An 18627-nucleotide genomic window follows, 5' to 3' on the forward strand; every position below is an offset into this window, starting at 1 on the left:
ATTTTGCTGCACAAGATACTCCTGAGGGCTTAAGATCATCGAGGTCCCGCCTTTAAAATTAAAACTAACTTGAGGGAATATGTCGACGACGCTGCACACTTCATAAAAATGAATGGAGCTCATTTAGGTAAAAAAAAGTGATTTCCCCCGTCAATAAGCATGTGCGCAGTTTCTGCACGAAACAAACTGGTATAGTAATGGTCATTGGCCTGCATCCTTTGTCCTACTTCTTCAGAACTTTTGTTAACTCTTTGGTAGACAATTAACTTTCTAGTGTCTTACCAAAAATACCCTGGCTTTTTTAGAAATTTGTTTCCACCTTTCAAATATCTTTGTAAAAAGCTTCATACTTTCTTTGATTGGACATATCTGGCCACCGATAGATTTATGGTTTAGACTTTATTTATATGGCTTGATGATTGTCATAATATCAACGTAGCTTAGACTAACTTAAGTTAAACAATGCTGTGCCCCTCATTTAATCAAAAACATGTTCGATCTAGGGCTTCATGAAATCAGATTGACGAGAGAAGAGGAAGGGGGGAGGGGTCTTAGGGTACTTGATCTCCATCTGGGGTTTAGGTTCTTGAACTGAAACAGAGCAATGCAACCACTTTATTTGGCATCGTCCACTTGCTTCATTGGTTGAAGAAATCACTCATTTTCTTTTTTCGCATCTTAATTCTAATTTTGATAATTAAGTTCAATTCATTTTATAGTGTGGAGGTTGCCCAAATTGAAACCACATCCCTCAAATCGAGTGCCCCCTCTCTCTTTCTGAATCGAGCTCCAGATTGAAACCCTAACATTCTCCAATGGACGGACTGACATTTGGCTCTGAAGAGCACTAATCCCAAAGCCCCAAATCGAGCCTCTCTTTATATTCGATTTTGAAGCCCTAACTTGACGATATTGTTTTCTTTAGAAGAGGGGAAGAGTTGATGTTTAGTGTTTGATAGATCGGACGCTATGTAAACAAAGTCAAACCGTGGGTATATTTGTTCCGTGCATGAAAGTCGTAGACTTTTTATGAGATGCTTGAAAATTGAGAACACATTCGATTCGAAGCGTGAAAAAAAGTTTGTCTCATTTTGTGAGACACCTGTAAGTTGGGAAATAACTTTGCCGAAGGCCAAAAGTTTTGGTCCCTTTTTGGGAGACAAAGGGGCTGATGACTTGTTTATAGAAGTGACCTTGTATGACGCATTAGGATTTATTTTTCATTTCTAACCTTTTACTTCATTGAAAATTTCTAACTAGCATGACTTGACACCCAAAATCTTCACTCGTATTTGAAAATATTAATACTATTTTACATTTCAAGAGCAACTTTCACTTTGTATCGATGCCAAACAAATAGATTCTAAGCCATAATGCCATGCTATTTTAAAATGTCGTAATTGCTGAGCAACGGGAATTTACAATTACGGGTGCATTATTTTCTTGCATTGTTTTTTTTTTTTTTTGAAAATTTTTCTTGCATTGTTTATAATTAATGTTTTGAAAATTCAAGTGCTTTTTACTGGTTATGCTCAAAAAACATCTCAAAAGCACCCTTTTAATTGCTATTTTTTTACAACGCCTCAGCTCAAATTATGTGGTCAAGTTCCATGATAATCCGGGAATTTGCATTCGAATCATTTCTTGAATACACCGAATTGAATTGCCCCATTGTTTATGTAGATTAAATAATACATAAATGAAGTAGTGTTATATCTAACTTTAGTGTGAGGTGGAACCTAACATATTTCCAAAGCACCAATCTTACATGACAAAAGAAAATTGAATTTCCATAAATTAAAGAATTATCAAAAAGCATAGATCCAACTACCATTAGACGCACTTTTTAAGCTACCCGTCAAAATCTATATAACCGTGACTATAAATTAGGAAGATTAAAATAATTTTACGTGCTCGAAATTACTACTCAGAGCTAAAACCGTTTTATTTCCAAACAAAATGACCCTTTTATCCCCCTGGTTATGAATGTTCGTTGTGCACGAAGCCATTGCAAGGAAGGGTAATATGGGTAGACCAAAGCAATTATTTCAATTGTTTATAGTTGATGACTCCTTTATATTGATACAATTTCCATATGAAAGAAAGCAAATGATCAATTTTAGTTAATAGCAATTTTTGCGTAGTAAATACCCTGTAATTTTCAATATCATGCAGTAAAAATTTGTGTGGCAACTTGATCCATTTGGTTATTAAGTTTCCAAATGAAAAAGCAACTTTTGAAATATTTATAACAATTTATTTGTAATTTTTCCAAGTAATTTATAATATGACTATAGTGATTGACCTGAATCCAATGACTTTTCAACCGAGAAAATAATCACCGATGTAGTCAGTAAAATCATCATTGGTTCAACCAAAGACTTCCATTTCATGCTTTATCATCAAGTGTACAACAAGAAGGTAGGAAGAAGAAGTGAAAACTACTAAATTTTTTAAAATTTATTGCACTTTTATCAATTTAGTCTTAAACCTTTTAATTATGTTAATTAAGTCTTAAATTTTTTTTTATATTTTGCCAATTAAATCCATCAATTACCAACATGAATACCAACCGTTCTATATGACATGATCGGGCGTTAACATGGATAATTATTTTTATTTTTTGTATTTTTTGATTTTTTATTAATTTTTTCGTCTTTTTTTCCTTTTATTATGATAGGCAAGGATCGCCAGCCACAATAAAACAAAAAAATGAAATGAGAAGAAAAGAGAAAAAAAGGAAAAAAAGAAAATAATAAATAAATCAAATATTTAAAAATTATTCATGTCAACGATTAATTGACAAAACACGAAAATATTTATAATTTAATTGGCATAATTGAAAAGTTTAAAGACTGAATTGGTAATTATATAATATAAAATATCTTTTTGTGTAATATTCCCCGAAGAAGCAGCCAAGATATGAGATTAATGACCGTGATTAGTGCAAGAACGGCTAAGATATCTTCCGTCCTTAAAGTTTGAAAATCCAGAAGCAAACGACTGCTGATTTAATGTGAAGTAGGTCCTGAGCAAGATCTTAAACCGCTAAGTCAAATCTTGCAGGAGTACCCTGCCTACAAGATGCGACTTAAAAACCAGGCGAAATAGCCAAAAGTGGGGAGACAAAAGGGGGTACCGTGTCTATAAAAGTGATCCTGGATAGAGGCAACTCCCACGCCTCGATAAATATAGTGGCTGGGCAAATCGCCCGTAAGACGTACAAATGATCCTGAGCAAAATCTTAAACTGCTAAGTCAAATCTTGTAGGAGCACCTTGCCTGCAAGACGCAACTTAAAAACCAGGCGAAATAGCCAAAAGTGGGGAGACAAAGGGGGAATTCCCAGGGTTACCCCCGCGTCTATAAAAGTGATCCTGGGTAGAGGCAGCTCCCACGCCTCGATACATATAGTGGCTGGGCAAACCGCCCGTAAGACTTGGTCCTGAGCAAGACTGTGATTAGTGCAGGAACGCCTAAGATATCTTCCGTCCTTAAAGTTTGAAAATCCGGAAGCAAACGACTGCTGATTTAATGTTAAAGTACAGTATGCGGGCGATCTACAGTCGACATGGACGTGTCCACTCGCCACCTGGTATTATTTCTTTGCAAGAACACTAACCATCTCCAAAAAAATCTGTCGTCGTAAGTTAACCGCAAAAATTTGCTTCTCTCTCTCTCTCTCTCTCCTCTCTTTCCCGGCCACCCAAGTGTAAATCTAACTGAAGTTCAACGAGAACAGGTCTGGGGAGATGTTCAGCACAAAGAAAGATGCAATCCAGCAAAAGAACATTTGGCTGCCTTACTTCTCTTCCAGGAGGAGGGATGTGCAAGAGAGAAGGGAGGGCAACTCCTCTGGAGTTGCTGTTCCAAAGCCTTGCCATCTAATCCTTCCAAACTTGTCGAGCAAGAATACGTACCTAAAGGGAACACGTTGGCAATGCTCAGGTGAAAAGAAAAGAAAGAAAGGTCGGACAGCGAATGAGTAAGGAATTTGCAGATCTGTACCCAGTGAGGAGGTTCAATATTTTGAGTTCTTTCCTGAAGTAGTAATGGTCCCCAAATGAATAGACAATCTGCCTCCTGAGTGGACCTTGATCATCCTCGCTTCTGGGTTTCTCATAATCCGGAGAAGCAGTCGCTTAATTGGTTTCCGACATAATAACCACGAATCAATGAAGGACACCTGAACATGATCATCATTCAACAAGATAAATAACTCAATCAAGCCTTTTTTGGACAAAAAGTTGACCATGAACAACAATCGCATGAAAGTCAAGAAATAGTTAGTGAACATATTAGCAGCATGTGTTATGATGTGATCACAAACAGCAAGCGCCATCTATGCACCCCAGGTCTGCCAGGGATGGATGGAGTCACCATAAAGGGGAATGAGGCTTAATCCTCTACATAAATCTCTTTGACTTAAACAATGTGCTGCAAGTAACTGAGAAAAAGATTCAAGAGAAGAACCGGTTCTCTTCATTTTTCTTTCAGGGTTTAATCAGTTTTATGAATTAATAAATGTAGCAACTTAATTTCTCTCAAATAAGGTGGATAAAGAAGGATTGTTCCGGTACCTCATAAAGATGCACATCCTCTTTATCATGGAAAGTATTTCGAAAAGGCACACCCCAAGAATCGATCATTGCCTGCCAAGTGAGAGATTGTTCCAGTAGTAATAATAAGTGATGGATCAAGAAAAATCATCTTGGTAGAACTAGCACTCTGGAAAAGGAAACATAAACAAGGAGCAAGCTTAAAGATCCAGTGACACCTTAGAGACTCCGTTGGTATTTTTCATCTCTGTAAGTAGGATATTTGCATTCTAAACCAAGCCATAAAAGTACTAAGCCACCATCATAAGCACTTAGTTTCTCTAAAAAATGCTTTTTGATAATCGAACACAACGAAATTTGCTGATGATACAGGAAAGAAGGCAATTCATAGCTGCAACTTCAAAGAAGTTAGGAAACTATAAGCCCCTTCATGCTGCAGAGATGCACCCAACTTCGGTAGCGAGTTATCACTTTTTCTCAAAAAATAAAATGAAATCATTTAACCCACCTGGGAGCTTGCTCGGAATGACAGACATAATAAAGTAGCCTTAGGGACAGATGGCGTGTTTTGATCGACCTTTTTGCCACTGCAACAGATGGGCAGCTTGAAACTTTGTCCATCTGATTGATCAACTTCAATGACGGGAAACTTTACAGCCGCCATTGCTGGAATTATGATTTTATTTGCCATTGCAATCTGCATCATATCACCATCGAAAAGCTAACGACATTGGCTATACAAATAACCAGACAAAAATTACATAACTACGCATTTGACTTGCTAGGTTCATACAGGCCACATAGGCAATAAACTATATAACCATGCAATTAATTTCTGTTTCACAACATGCACAGATGCCGGATCTTCCTTCAGATGAGACAGTTATCATTCATCCCACATAGAATTACAATAAGATAGTCATCATTCATCCCGCATAGAATGAAAAATGTTCAAGTTAAGCCGTTTCAATCAGCAAACGCATCAGATTCCAAGATGTCAAGGTGAAGGCCAATGAGTAGACCATGACTAGACTTAAGAACAATAAATGCCATTCGGCATGATTTGCTGGAAACATCCTTTCAACTCTATATCAATTAATCGGAACTCCGGCTATCGATGCTGCAGAAATCCAGCATCGAAGAAGCCCTTGCAATACATGAAGAATTCCAGTACAGAACAGACGAAGGCAGTGAAGCGAGCACAGTACCGATGAATCACTGAATTACCTTACCACCATGCTTCCGAAGCTCCGACATGTCAGCAAAATAGCCTCGATTCATCTCGTCCGCACTGTCCTACACCGCAACCGCACATCACCCCATCATCGGATTTCAAAACACATCGCCGGTCCCCAGGAACTCGAGATGACAGAAACAGGACAAGAACGAGAACAAAAGAAAAGAAAAAACTTACAGCCGGGCACGTTCTTTCTCGATCGCCGCCTTGTTTCCCATCTAACGCCCCGGGAAAAAAAAAGAGGAAGAGCAAAATCAGCTCGGCAGCATTCTCGTGCGACCGGATTCAACGGGGAGTCGATGCCGCGAAGGACAAAGGAGAGAGAACCTGGTGTATGTCGAGGAAGCGCGTCGAGGTCCTCCGGGCCGAATGCTGCGGAGGCAGGGAGGCGACGGGCTTCCCATCGCACGCCAGCGCCTCGGAACGCAGGGCCGAAGCTCTGTTCGCAAAGCTTCGAGCGATCCGCCGATTGGATTTCAGCATCTCTTCTTCCTCACTTCGACTCCGCCGATAGAAATGGAAGGCTTTCGACTTCGGCTCGGGCACGCCTGAGGCAGAGAGGCGGCTGGGATTTGTCGCTTCCAGGAATCGAAGGATTTCGTCGAGGCGCGATCCCGGCTGCCTCACCGGCGAGGAAGGGCCCAGGGGGATACGGTGACTGCTCGGCGGCGGCACCGAGGGGGTCGACACGACTTGTCGCTTGCCAAAGCTTATCGGGCGTATTTTTAAGGTCTAGCAAGTACTAGTTAGGCGTGACGGCTTCCACATCGTTACTATGAAATTTACCCCAAGATCGAACCTATTCTTTTAGGACCAATCCCAAACTAAATTGGCCAATTTCGATTCGAGAATTGAACCAAATTTTTAGTAACATGAATAATAATTTTGGACAATCGATTTGCATTGATAATGTTCTTTTAGTCTGTGATTTGTGTTAGTAAGTTATTAACGTGATAGTGATGTATGAATATGGTTTATTATATAATTTTTGTAGAAAAGTATCATACTATATGAAAGCCTAAAATTAATGTGGCAGAAAAACGTTATAATATTAAGTTTTCTGAGCACACGAAATAATAATACAAACAATTTTTTAGTGTACATAAAGGAAAGTTATACTTGAAATATGTTTATTCTAAAAGTAAAAAACAAAGAGAAGTAATATATACATGATTTACTTTTAACTAACTTGCAAGCTTCAAACACGTATCGGTATTTTTTAATATTAAATTAACAGGGTTATTTATCCTATTTAATGAATATTTAAAGAATCGTGTTATCAAATAATTTTAAAATGTTAAAATCATTTTATTTTTTGAAGCTTAGTGAATTTATTTATTTATGTAATTTTTTTTACCAGAATAAACCAAATTACTGGAAGAAATTCAATTGTACTTTACTTAGCAATAATATACTAATTAATGACATGTGCCTTTAAACAACACATTATCTTTCTCTTGGCTCTATATATTTTTCGTGGAGGTTGATGTTCTTTTGCTTCTAAGCAGTATTTGAGCGCCGTGCCTACGATGAAACCAGCTCAGCGCAAGAGAATCATGCTCGACATATATAAATGACTCAAAACATGGTTTACCACGAAAAAAGGAAAGCTGTAAACATATATATGTCCACCCAAAAATGAACTCTTATACCAAAGAATTAGCAAAGTCCATCGAGGAGTTCCGCAAAGAAGCAGCCTAACGAACCAAACCAACACCCAAAAGAAAACTTCCGCAAAATGTCTCTCGCAAGTCCTAGCTGTTCTATCCCATGGTCTTGTCTACTTAACACCCCCTAACCCCCCAAAAAAAAAAAAAAAAAAAAATCAACCAGCACTGCAGTATGCAGCCATAGCCACCTCAAGATATCTCCACTTCCAGCTAAAGCCGAACCACATAATTTACAAGAGTAAGCGATCACCTCCACATGATTAAAACAGAGTTTTCCACCTGGCGAAACGTGACCGAAACCCCTGGCTTGTTCCCGCACCTCTGCCTGTTGAAGATCGACCTTCCATAAACTTTTCTTATAAGCGGCACAGTCCATGACGTCGCCGCCACAAGAATGACAAAGTTGACTTCTTCTGCACATATACCTTCTTAGTAACCTCTCAATCTCTCACGTCTATGTCCTCGCATTCAATAAATAGGCTCAAGGCATCATCATGATGCCAGAAGCAAAGTCAGCAAAATGCACTATGATACATTAATCAGCAGAGACCGAAGAAAAACAAGAAGGCCCCCACAGAATAAATAAACCAATAAAGCCACTATGGCACACCAAAAATTACAGGCATGGAAGACTGAGACGAAACACCCTCTCATGCAAGGACAAGCACACACTGGACACACTCAATTGGCAGCAGTAGTACATAATATACACCGCATGCGGTTGGTACCCTTCTGGTCATCGTCCTCATCTTCCTCATCACCGTCGTCATACTCGTACTCATAATCATAATGCGACGTGGGATCTGAGGAAGCTTCCTTAGTCCCCTTTTTTCCACTAATCGTATATGTGGAATCCATAAGACAACTTGTGTGGTACGAATGACAGCAAAAGAAAACCACTACAGACACATCTCGGATGGAGAAGGGGTCGAAACAAATGCAACATCTTGCAGCTCCCTTAGTTTTGGACTTTACCCCTGTAGTTCTCACGCTTGACGATTTTTCTGGTTCCTGGTAAGCCTTATTATCGCTTTTCTTTGCTCGAGCCTCTTCTTCTTCATTGCTCAAACACACAGCATGTCTTGCTTCTTTGTAGTACTTTACCAAGAGGTTGACACAGTCCGCCTGCCGTTTTTAAGAAAACAAAGAATAATATTAAGCATTTTCGGAAGTGGTTTTGATGAATGAGATTACATATTGTAACCAAAGGTTTACCTTAAGAATATCGTTGCACCCATGTCTGAGAGATGTTTCAGTCCTGTAATCAGTGATGATTTTGACAAGGCGATCCCTTAGCCTGTCGATCATTTGAAGAACAAGGAAAATGGTCAAGAGGATCATCTTTGATATAATTAAGGAACAATGACTTGCGACCGTAACCAGCAAAATCAAGCAACTTAACATGATAATCATTTCAACAGGAAAGGAAAACCAGAATAAACTTTCTTGGTCAATACTTACCGAGGTATCTCCAAACCATTTGGCACCATATTGACAATATAAAGTGGATCGAGATTCCCCACAGTGTGCTCCAGCAACACACCCACCTGCCAAGCATGGAAAACATGTTTGGAAGCTCAGATAACTGGCATGTAATTATTGGCAATCCCAAGAAGGTTTTAGTAACATTGAAGAGATATCACGGTACCATTTCAGGTTTGTCAAGGCATTGCTTAATTAATTCTTCCCATAGCTCATCGTCATGCTGCATGCTCACAAACTCTACAGCCTGTGCACAATGTACTGCTTCTATTAACACCAAGATTTAGACTACTTGAGAAATACAAGGAACAAACTAATTGAGCCGAAAAATTAGGCAAACTTTTTTCGCACAAAGAAGTGGTTTACCTCTTCTATGTCTCCCAAATTATTGATGATGACAGCAAGAGCTTTTTTTGAATTCCCCATCCTTCCCAGTATAAACACTTGCTCCTTAATAAGCTCTTTTGTAACACAAATGTTATAAGCCTGGAATTGGTCTTGAAAGCTTAATAGGTTGAAAAACTTCCAAATTATTATGGTCAACCATGAAATTACTTTCCAAACCTTTTCAAGTGTATAGTGTTGACTACTGCGAAGAAAAGGAAGCAGCATCTTTGGATCAAAGTCAGCATAGAGCTCTACCTATCACCAGAAAAAGTAGAACACTTCTGATCATTCATGAAAGTAGAAAATGTATTCTAAACATTGTCAGAGGAATAATGATTAATGCTATAATCTTTCTCTAAACTTCTTTAAAAAATGAGATGACAATTAAAAGTGCAATCGTGACCCAAATCATTTGTTTAGATTAGCACAGAGACCTCGCAAAAATAATTAGGTAAAGCAGTCTTAAAAAAAGGACAAGACCTTTGGGTACATTTAGCATTCCTGAAGCAAAGAGGATATGAAACCTTGGTCAAGAATACAGAGAGCTGTGTTCAACAGTCTTTGACATGATCGTTACCATCCACACAAACAGTATTGAGGAATAATATCATATCATGCACGACACCAAGAGTTGTAAGGTATCACATTATCATCCTGATAGTAGCTCTTCAGTTTTTAGTTTCCTGGCTCAATCAACTTAATGTTAATGATGAAACATAGTTTTGTTCTTTGTCATAAAAAGCAATCAAAGGCTTAAGAAGTAAATGGTCAGATTATACAGAAGATATATACCTCACTTCAAAAGCATGCGACAATGTAGCATTTGAAAGAAAGCAAAATAAAGAAAAGAAGGAAATTTCTATGTCTTTTTTTTTTTTTGGTAAAAGTTAATAAATTATTTGAGCTTGAACCAACTATACAAGAAGAGGTCACAGCACCAAAAACTTACACTCAAAACGAACAAAAGTCGTAGTGAGTGGAAGGGTGCCGAAATGGAAAAGGGAAGCCAACCACCGTCAAAAGGACAGCCCACACCGGGCACCGGGACAACAAGGAAAGCCAAAACAGTGGCAAACCAGCAAAACAACTAAGACAAAAGGAAGACTGGAGGGACTGAGTGGTCGATAGCGAGAGCAATCCCTAGCAGAATTCGGTGGCCATACAACACCGAAACCAAACTCCTAGCCCACCGAAGGAAGCGGCAGGAAAACGAAGGAGTTGAGGATTTCTATGTCTATGTCTATTCATACCTGCATATCATGAAACTCTCTTCCAGCATGAGGATTCACTTCAAATAAGGAATGCAGATATAGATGCAAAAAATGTCTTGAATTGCTCTTATTGCTGGCATTCAAAAGTTGAGAAAGCACTTCGGATGGTGTTATCAAATCCCTGTTTTGGATCAACAAAGGAACTGCACGTTTGCAATCTAGCATCATCAATTGAACAACCTGCATGAAGAAAAACAGAGGGTTGAACTAAGCATGCAAGTATTTAGACCAGAAAACTGAAAATTCACAGGCTTGAATGAAATTAGATATGCAAAACCAGAAATTTTAACATATGGCTCCACAGAGTCATAAAAACAAAAGTCATCCAGACTCCCAATCAACTCACATAATATTAGAGTTTACATCCAGAAGCCTTTTTATGCCCTATGTATTGCTTAGCATCACCATACCTTTTCACGAATGGCTTCATGTAAGTTATATCTTTCAATGAAGTCAAACACTTCTGGCTTCATAAGCTGAAAAATAATTAAAAGAGACATCAGTTCCATAGACAATTGAAGTCACAAACAGCATATTCCTCGGCCATTGTGTTCAGTACGGGAATATACTAGACTCTCGCTGGCACTTACATCAGCATAGAGTGAAAAAGCTTGCTCATATTGGCCATCAATTACATACAACTCTGCCAGAGCCTGATGCACAAAAGGAACAGTTAAAAAGCTAAAAGCAGAGATTCTCAAATTGGATTAACAGCTAAGCTCATATATCTACCTCCTTGAGAGCATCAGTCATGGATGAAGTGTTGAGCTGTGGTTCAATGGCTTGTATAACAGGTGATGATGAATATATTGCTTGCGGCCAAGATTTGACAGTTGATAATAGCTCACGGTGGAAAGACGGATTTGTTGCCAAAGCCACCAGGGCAACCTGCATCTCAAAACAAAAACCATAAAAAGCAAGTGTCTTATTCACCAATTTTAAGATGAAACTAAGTAAACGAAGAAATACTTCGGTACCCTATTTTCTTTACTCGTAACCTTGAACTTGATACAAATTTGTATTTTTGGGAATTAGTGGATCCTTTTTGTCTAGGTATAGTATGATAGCCATAAATGGTCCGTGACTAAAAAGTTTGTAGCACATCTCTGGAAGTTATGCACTTCCTCCTATTTCATGGAAATCATACAGAAAAATGGGATGATGGAACCGAAACTTAACTGCTCAAGAACTGATGTTAAAGCTTAGAATAGTCCACAATGCAGATACAGTTTCATCGGAATATAACATGGGGACCAAATGAACAGTGTCTATTCAGATCTTTTGTTGCAATTGACATGTCACGTAAGAACTAGAAGTTCATCATCTAATAAAAACACAAAAGATTTGTGCAATCATTGAATGTGGGTAATGTCATTCAGGAACATAGGAGCCTATTTGATAATACATCCAGGAACCATGTCCGCACTTCCATTACACTAGACATCTACTAGAATCCAAGATCCTCTTGGTAAATCATCCACATAAATAGTAACAAAAATAAAAGGACAGGCTGGTGTGATATAATGTAAGGTCAAAATCATTAACCCAGCCATACTGGATTACTGGCAACTGGGAGACAATCAACGGGGATATTTAGCAATGTAATTGAATATGCAAACTGATAAACAACTTCACTGACAGAAAACAAGTTTACTAAACAAATTAAACGTTTTCTTTAACAATTAGCCAACAAACCTCATATGCTGTATCACGCAACCTTGGATTATCTGTTGGTATATATGGAACCAAAACAGGAAGCTGACGTAGATGTGCAAAATGAAAACCCATCTGCGCAAACAGGCACCTATCAACTATTGTCAACCACAAATTATCCATAGACAACTTCTAGAAAGAGTCACTTACCTCTCCCATGATGAAGCAGATCCGCGCAGCAATTTTGGACACAAAGAAGCAGCTTCAGCATACTTCCTTTCCACAATCAAATGATCAAGGTACCTGGATCCTACCTGTGCACATTGAAAAACAGTCAACAAAGCACGAGTAACCAGCAGCTAAGTACCCTTCCATAGACACTATGACAAATATCTTCAAAAATTGAGCAAGATGACAAAAGGAATATGTATTTAAAAAAAGAAAAAAAGAAAAATCAAAGACTAATAACTATGCATATACTAACTTCACTGGTAATTGATTATGTAGAGCTGAATTCTCATCTACCATCTCATCATGACCATTAAGCATGAGAATTAGATGCCACGAACCAAAAAAAAACATATAAAACAAAGTCAAAGCGCGGCACCTCAAAGATTTGAACTTGGGAGAAGTAGAGACAATGAGTAAGGAAGTGAGATTCAACAAATGACAATCCATGAAAACTTTGCTCAATCAACTTGATGTTTTTCAAGTGCTTATCTCTGATAAGAACATATATGTATTTCTTGTGCGCATGCAAATGGGAAAAAAAAGTAACAACAGAGAAGAAAAAGGAGAGTCACTGGACTAGCAAATTCTGCCTCATATAAGACGATAGTAAAAATGATATAGAAGCACCTCATCAATAAGTTCACTGCGTCCTTGACCAGCTTCCACTGCTGCTAAAGCTTTTTCATGCCAGCCATGCTGCAGAAGCCATGAGATATGATCTTCAGCATCCCTAGCAATCACACATTCAAAGGTCTATTAGCTCTGAGCATGCATCAGTAATTCAAATGCAAAAGCACTAGTTTGTTGGAAAGCGTGCTACAGTAAAGCATAGCTCCCAAGTAATTTAAAGGATCAGCCAAAAAATCAACCAAGAATGAATGCATCCAGTACCATATAAGCCTGCCCCACTCCACCCACCAAATGTTACCCAGAAACCAAAAGAAGGAAAATGACCTCACATATACACCTTATTTGAAGCTGAAACGAACAAAATATATGGTAGTACCTAGTTGAAGCTACAAGAAAGACTAATAAGACTGACCTAGGCTTTGCTATAACCACATCTTTGGGAGACACGATATAATACAATGGCTCATCTCCAGCAGCCCACTGGCCCCCAGCATAGCTGCTACCTGCTTTCAAATATAATAGCATTCAAGGGTTTAAGCATAATCAATCTTTTCTACACTAAAAAAATATATTTTAGCCACAAGTTTAATAACCTGAGAAAGGAGCATGAGCAAGGGAGTAGTCCTTGGCCTTGTAATGCTCAAAACCATGTACAGGCAGGGCATCTGTAGCCAGTTCATCGTTGTTCCAATTTACTACACGCACTTCAGGTCTCTGTGCATTTCCCTGTTTTTCATAAAAATTCAGATGGTTTTTGATTTAGATAGTTTTATTTTCTTGTTCACCATCAGGATTGAAAGAAATTTAATATGCTAGGGCATAGTAGACCTCCAGCAAGTTGCTCCATACACCAAAAACTGAAGAGGGTGCACATATTATGTAGTGATGCTAGTTTTTGGCAGAATCTTCTTAAATTATGGGCTCCAAGATAAGACAATTAGTCAAATGAAAACCACCTAGCCACAACCCATACGTGAAGTTCCTCTTGGCGAAGCATCCATCTCAATGTGCATTACCAGCATGCCGAACATGATGGAAGAAAAGGAGAGATGCTGTTTGAATTCTAAAAACAAAAATGCTGAGGACAGTGGGTGGACTTAAGAGTTAGTACCTGACGGGAAGGTACATTGCTACTAAAGTCCCTCTCCCCATCTTCTTCCCCCGGGATATAAGCTAGAACAACCAAAGAGTCACCAAAGGGAGCAATCCCCGATATGTAATAGCTTGTCTGAAATGATGCCACAATATCCACCTGATTCGTAGTGGAGGCTGGAATATGGTTATAGGTGCCATTGGCAACTTTATGCGGATTACTTCTGATGGATGCAATTTTCACAGATGTTCCCCAACCAATGACCAACAGTGTATCATCCTGATTATCATCAAAAGGTGGCAGACCATCAAAATAAATTGTTATCGAACACACACCATCTAAAGAGAGTTATAGCAAAAAGAGGGCTGCTGCAACTCTTAAGCAACACTAGCAGCAACACCTATCTAACACTTGCACAATTCTAGAGCAACAATTTGAGTCTTAAGACTCACCTGCCAAACCAAATGAGGGAGCAAAAGCTCGGGACGCGGGCTTCCTCTAGGCCTCTCAATAAATGTTATACGCTGATCATTGGCTGAGTCATAAACTTTGACGCCAGCATCATTGGCCCAAGCAATTAAGCTGGTTCTCCACTTCACTGCATGAATTGGACCTTCGCCAGAGTGCAAAACCTAAAAAGCTACTCCCAGTCAGCAGGATCAAACAATATGGCAGCATCTTTAAAAATCTGCAGATCAGTGTTTTATAGACCTGGTCCTTGTAGCCTAACCATTTCTTCATATTAAAATATAAATGACCAGCCAAACCACCAGCTACAAATCTTCTGGATGCTTTTTTGGCATAATCAGGGTCTAAAGCAATAGCCTTCATTGGACGGTGATAATCAAACTTCATTCTCTCATCAGTGAAGAGGCCATTTATCACAACAGATCCATCATCTGAACAGCTTCCTATATATTCACCTTCCGTGTCAAAACTAAGGTCATTGACAGCGGCTGTATGGGCAGCAAATTCCTTAACCTGCATAATAACGAGACTAAGACAGACAGACAATCTAAAAATACTTCAACCAATAAAGATGAGAGAATTACAGCGCCCAGGAAGGAGATTATGATTTGGCAACGAGAAAAAAGGACCCTCAAGTTACTATTGTACATTTCTCTTCATTCAAAAACTGATAAGAAGGCAACGTATTTGAAATGATGAGATCTGAGCACCTCATATGTGGCCCATGGAAAATTTATGTCCTCATATCAAGTTCAAAATCAGAAATTCTGAAAGAGAGAAACAAGAAAGTTAACAGCTGATAAGATGCATAAATGACGTGTGCAGTATGTCACATACATCATAAGTAGTTTCAGAAAGCCAGCTCCACTTCGATAGGGCGATGCATTGGTAGTGATTCGATAATGTCACACTCCCAAAACAGCTATCTTTTTTACAAGTTTATGAATGCTGGATACTAAATTACTATCCAGCTAATAGAAACTTGGACTAATATAACAAAGGCTTTTTTCCCCGATAACCAGGAAGCGTCCTGTAGCAATCGAAGACTACCACCTGAAAAAACTGCCTCACCAGTGAGGTAAGGCTTAATATAGGTTGAAGATGATGAGTTGGCTCAAATAATTTGTGTTAGAAGAACTGCCTATCGATTATTAGAAAGCGAACTCTATGTCCACGAAATTAAGTGCAGATTTGGGGAAAAAGTTGCAAAGGACGTAGTTCTTCGAAAGGAAGCTAAAACTAGCCTAGCTACGGTGGAAAGTGATCGCGCAAATTGAAAATCCAATGAAGAGAAGTCTAGCCCCAAATTGACTGTGAAGTAAATCAAAACACTAATAGCTTCACTCCACGGGCTCATAGACAGAAATTCCGCACCCCGATCGTCACCTCACACTTTCTCCATAATGAGCTCGATCGCCACGAAAGAAAAGGGAAATTCAGATCCCAAACGAGCAAGCCACAAGCAAAGCGTTCGACCTTCGCGAATCCGAGAGGCTTTTAGGAGCACGAAATCGAACGGCAGCGGCGCAGAAATCCGCGAGATTACCTGATTGCCAAGGAAATCGAGGATGTGGACGGTCCCGCCGTGGGTGCCGAGCGCGATCATGCGCTCGGCGACGGCGACGCACGACGCCGCGTCGTTGGTGAGGAGCGTGGGGATGCTGCCTCCCATCCTCTGGTACTTGAGCCTAGGCTCCTCCTCGTCCTCGTCCTCCTCCTCCGCTTCCTCTTCTTCCTCTTCCTCCTCGTCCTCATCGGCTTCCTCGTCTTCTCGCTCGTCGTCTCCCTCGACGCCGTTCTCCGACGGTATCGGCGCCATTTGCATAACGATTGCTGGCTGCGGAGCTGGTGACAGAATGATTGGGAGAGAGAGAGAGAGAGAGAGAGAGATCTGCTGCGTTTGGGAGCTGGGCCTGTGCGGGTTCTAGAGGAGGGAGAGGGGGAACGGGGGAGGATGTCGTCCTGGAAAAAAGGTTATTTTGGGAAATTCCCGGAGTAATCCGATTAACGGTTGTTCCCAATTATTTATTTGCTACCCGACAAGAGAGTGCGGACGAGATCATGACGTGGGCCGGTGCCACCTGGCGGCTGTTCATTGGCTGGAACCACTTTCCTTCGGCCCGTCGTTCGTCGCTATCCTCCTTTTGCGCTTTGGCGAAGGTCTGGTCGATTCCAACAATCGGTCATTGTCCAAGCGCTGGTCAATAGTAATCTCGTAATGAAATGTTTTTGTGTTAGTAATTGATTCGGGCAATTGCGACCGAGAAGCAAATGGAAGAGAGAGCCGAGCTGGAGAGCCGGAGATGCGGTATTGAAATTCATAGAGATCGAAAGACAATCTTCTTATGTTTTTTTTTGTGACGCTACTTTTCTTTTCTAATTGTTTGGGGATGATAGCAATCAATGGAAATAAAGCCTTTCCGAGAGCCGCGACGTGGCATTTTGACTCTGATGGGGGTATCTTTGCTAGATAAGCCGACTTGAGGGCGTGTTACCACGGACGCGTCTCCTTCAAAAATTTCTGCTTTCGACTTCTGATTGTGACAGGACACACGTTGCCTCAATTTTTGTGGGGGCGATTATGTTTTCTTGTGGGCTTGAAATCCAATGACGTTACAGGCCCATTTTACTTGTTATGGCCAGTTGTGATTTCGTTTGAGGCAATAGCAAGGATAATCCATGAATTTTGGTTCGCCACGGTATCATTTACGAACTTTTAATTCATATAATACTTAGGCCTATCAAAATAAATCAAACTTATTTCTTAACCCATACCTGATGGGTCGAGTTGTTATATGCATTTGTTTATATTCAATAAATAGGTCGTACATGAGTTTAGAATATTAAGACCTAAGATAATATGGATGTTGAAGGCCTTCGTTACTTATTTATAGACCCAGTCCATCCCTATGACTCTCTCTTGGGGTTCATTCAATCTTGTATTCACTTACTTCATGCTCTCATTGTAATTTTGGCATAAGTTTTCCTACATTGGGTTGAACATCGAAGTGCTTTAGCAATATGAGTTGGGTCGTCTATGGGTTTAGTCATGTATGAGACATTGGATTTATATTACATGGAAATGTGATAAAGACATATTAAATTGGTAGATCATTTTAAACTCAACTCAAACCTGATTCACTCGTTTTATGAGTTTAGTAATGTGATCTTTGAACTTTAGCTTAACTTGCAATGTCATATCTAAACTTTTAACTTATTCAATATGGTTTCTTAAATATCGACAAACGCTTGATGTAATCCTTAAACTATATGAAAATATTTAAATGTCTAGGTAACATATTGAACATCAACCAAAACTTAGAGACCTCGTTATACGAATTAAAAATTCAGGAATAATGTTTCATACTCGACCGAAGTTAATGGATCATATTGAATAAATTAAAAATTCAAGTACTATACAGTTTTCCTTTTTTTAACCTTTTATGTGTGTTCTGAAGACAGGTAACATGAGTGCGGTGCGGGTGAGTGCACTGTGAAGCCTTCGCAGAACCTTTGATGGTGGCGATGGTACCGCCATGTCGGGGAAAAGCAGTCGAGGAGGGCCATTTGGGAATGGACTCGGCACCCCATTCCATCGAGCATTTTGTCTGCAAGCTGTGGTGCTTATGTGAATGGAGCTCTTGCTCCGCCGTCATGATCCTTGTGTCCTCGAGGACCCAGTACTTATATAGCAGTACGAGTAATCCATACATTTTCCTTTTCTTTTATTTCATCGATGGAGCGCCCGACACTCTTTTGAGTACTCGGCTCCTCCTCATGGAAGTGTCGCCGAGTGTGGTGGATTCTCTCATTTCACATGTGCCGGGTAATTTCTAAAATCACATGGGTCTATACTCCTGAAAATGGCCGAAAAAGAACACGGAAGAGTGGTGATTTGTACAAGGGACTTGAGAGAAAAGTGGATGGGCGTACTTATCAATTGAGCA

General features: G+C 39.6%; 2 protein-coding genes across 2 annotated transcripts; both read right to left on the reverse strand.

The window, feature by feature from the left end:
• Positions 1 to 3123: 3123 nt before the first annotated feature.
• LOC104434030 lies at positions 3124 to 6539 on the reverse strand. The gene is given in 8 exon segments (XM_010046977.3): positions 3124 to 3919; positions 4008 to 4108; positions 4111 to 4185; positions 4580 to 4651; positions 5067 to 5255; positions 5786 to 5849; positions 5973 to 6013; positions 6123 to 6539. Coding segments are annotated over 8 exon segments (816 nt in total). The 5' UTR covers positions 6279 to 6539; the 3' UTR covers positions 3124 to 3801.
• Positions 6540 to 7420: 881 nt separating this feature from the next.
• On the reverse strand, positions 7421 to 16618 carry LOC104434031 (vacuolar protein sorting-associated protein 41 homolog). The gene is given in 19 exon segments (XM_039306680.1): positions 7421 to 8590; positions 8681 to 8762; positions 8927 to 9012; positions 9114 to 9194; positions 9314 to 9433; positions 9512 to 9589; positions 10585 to 10785; positions 11016 to 11081; positions 11196 to 11258; positions 11338 to 11493; positions 12301 to 12393; positions 12465 to 12572; positions 13117 to 13219; positions 13532 to 13622; positions 13713 to 13845; positions 14231 to 14491; positions 14665 to 14844; positions 14924 to 15193; positions 16227 to 16618. Coding segments are annotated over 19 exon segments (2895 nt in total). The 5' UTR covers positions 16506 to 16618; the 3' UTR covers positions 7421 to 8146.
• Between the last annotated feature and the right edge of the window lie 2009 nt (positions 16619 to 18627).

Source organism: Eucalyptus grandis, chromosome 2 (genome assembly GCF_016545825.1).
Source record: "Eucalyptus grandis isolate ANBG69807.140 chromosome 2, ASM1654582v1, whole genome shotgun sequence".
NCBI lineage: Eukaryota > Viridiplantae > Streptophyta > Magnoliopsida > Myrtales > Myrtaceae > Eucalyptus > Eucalyptus grandis.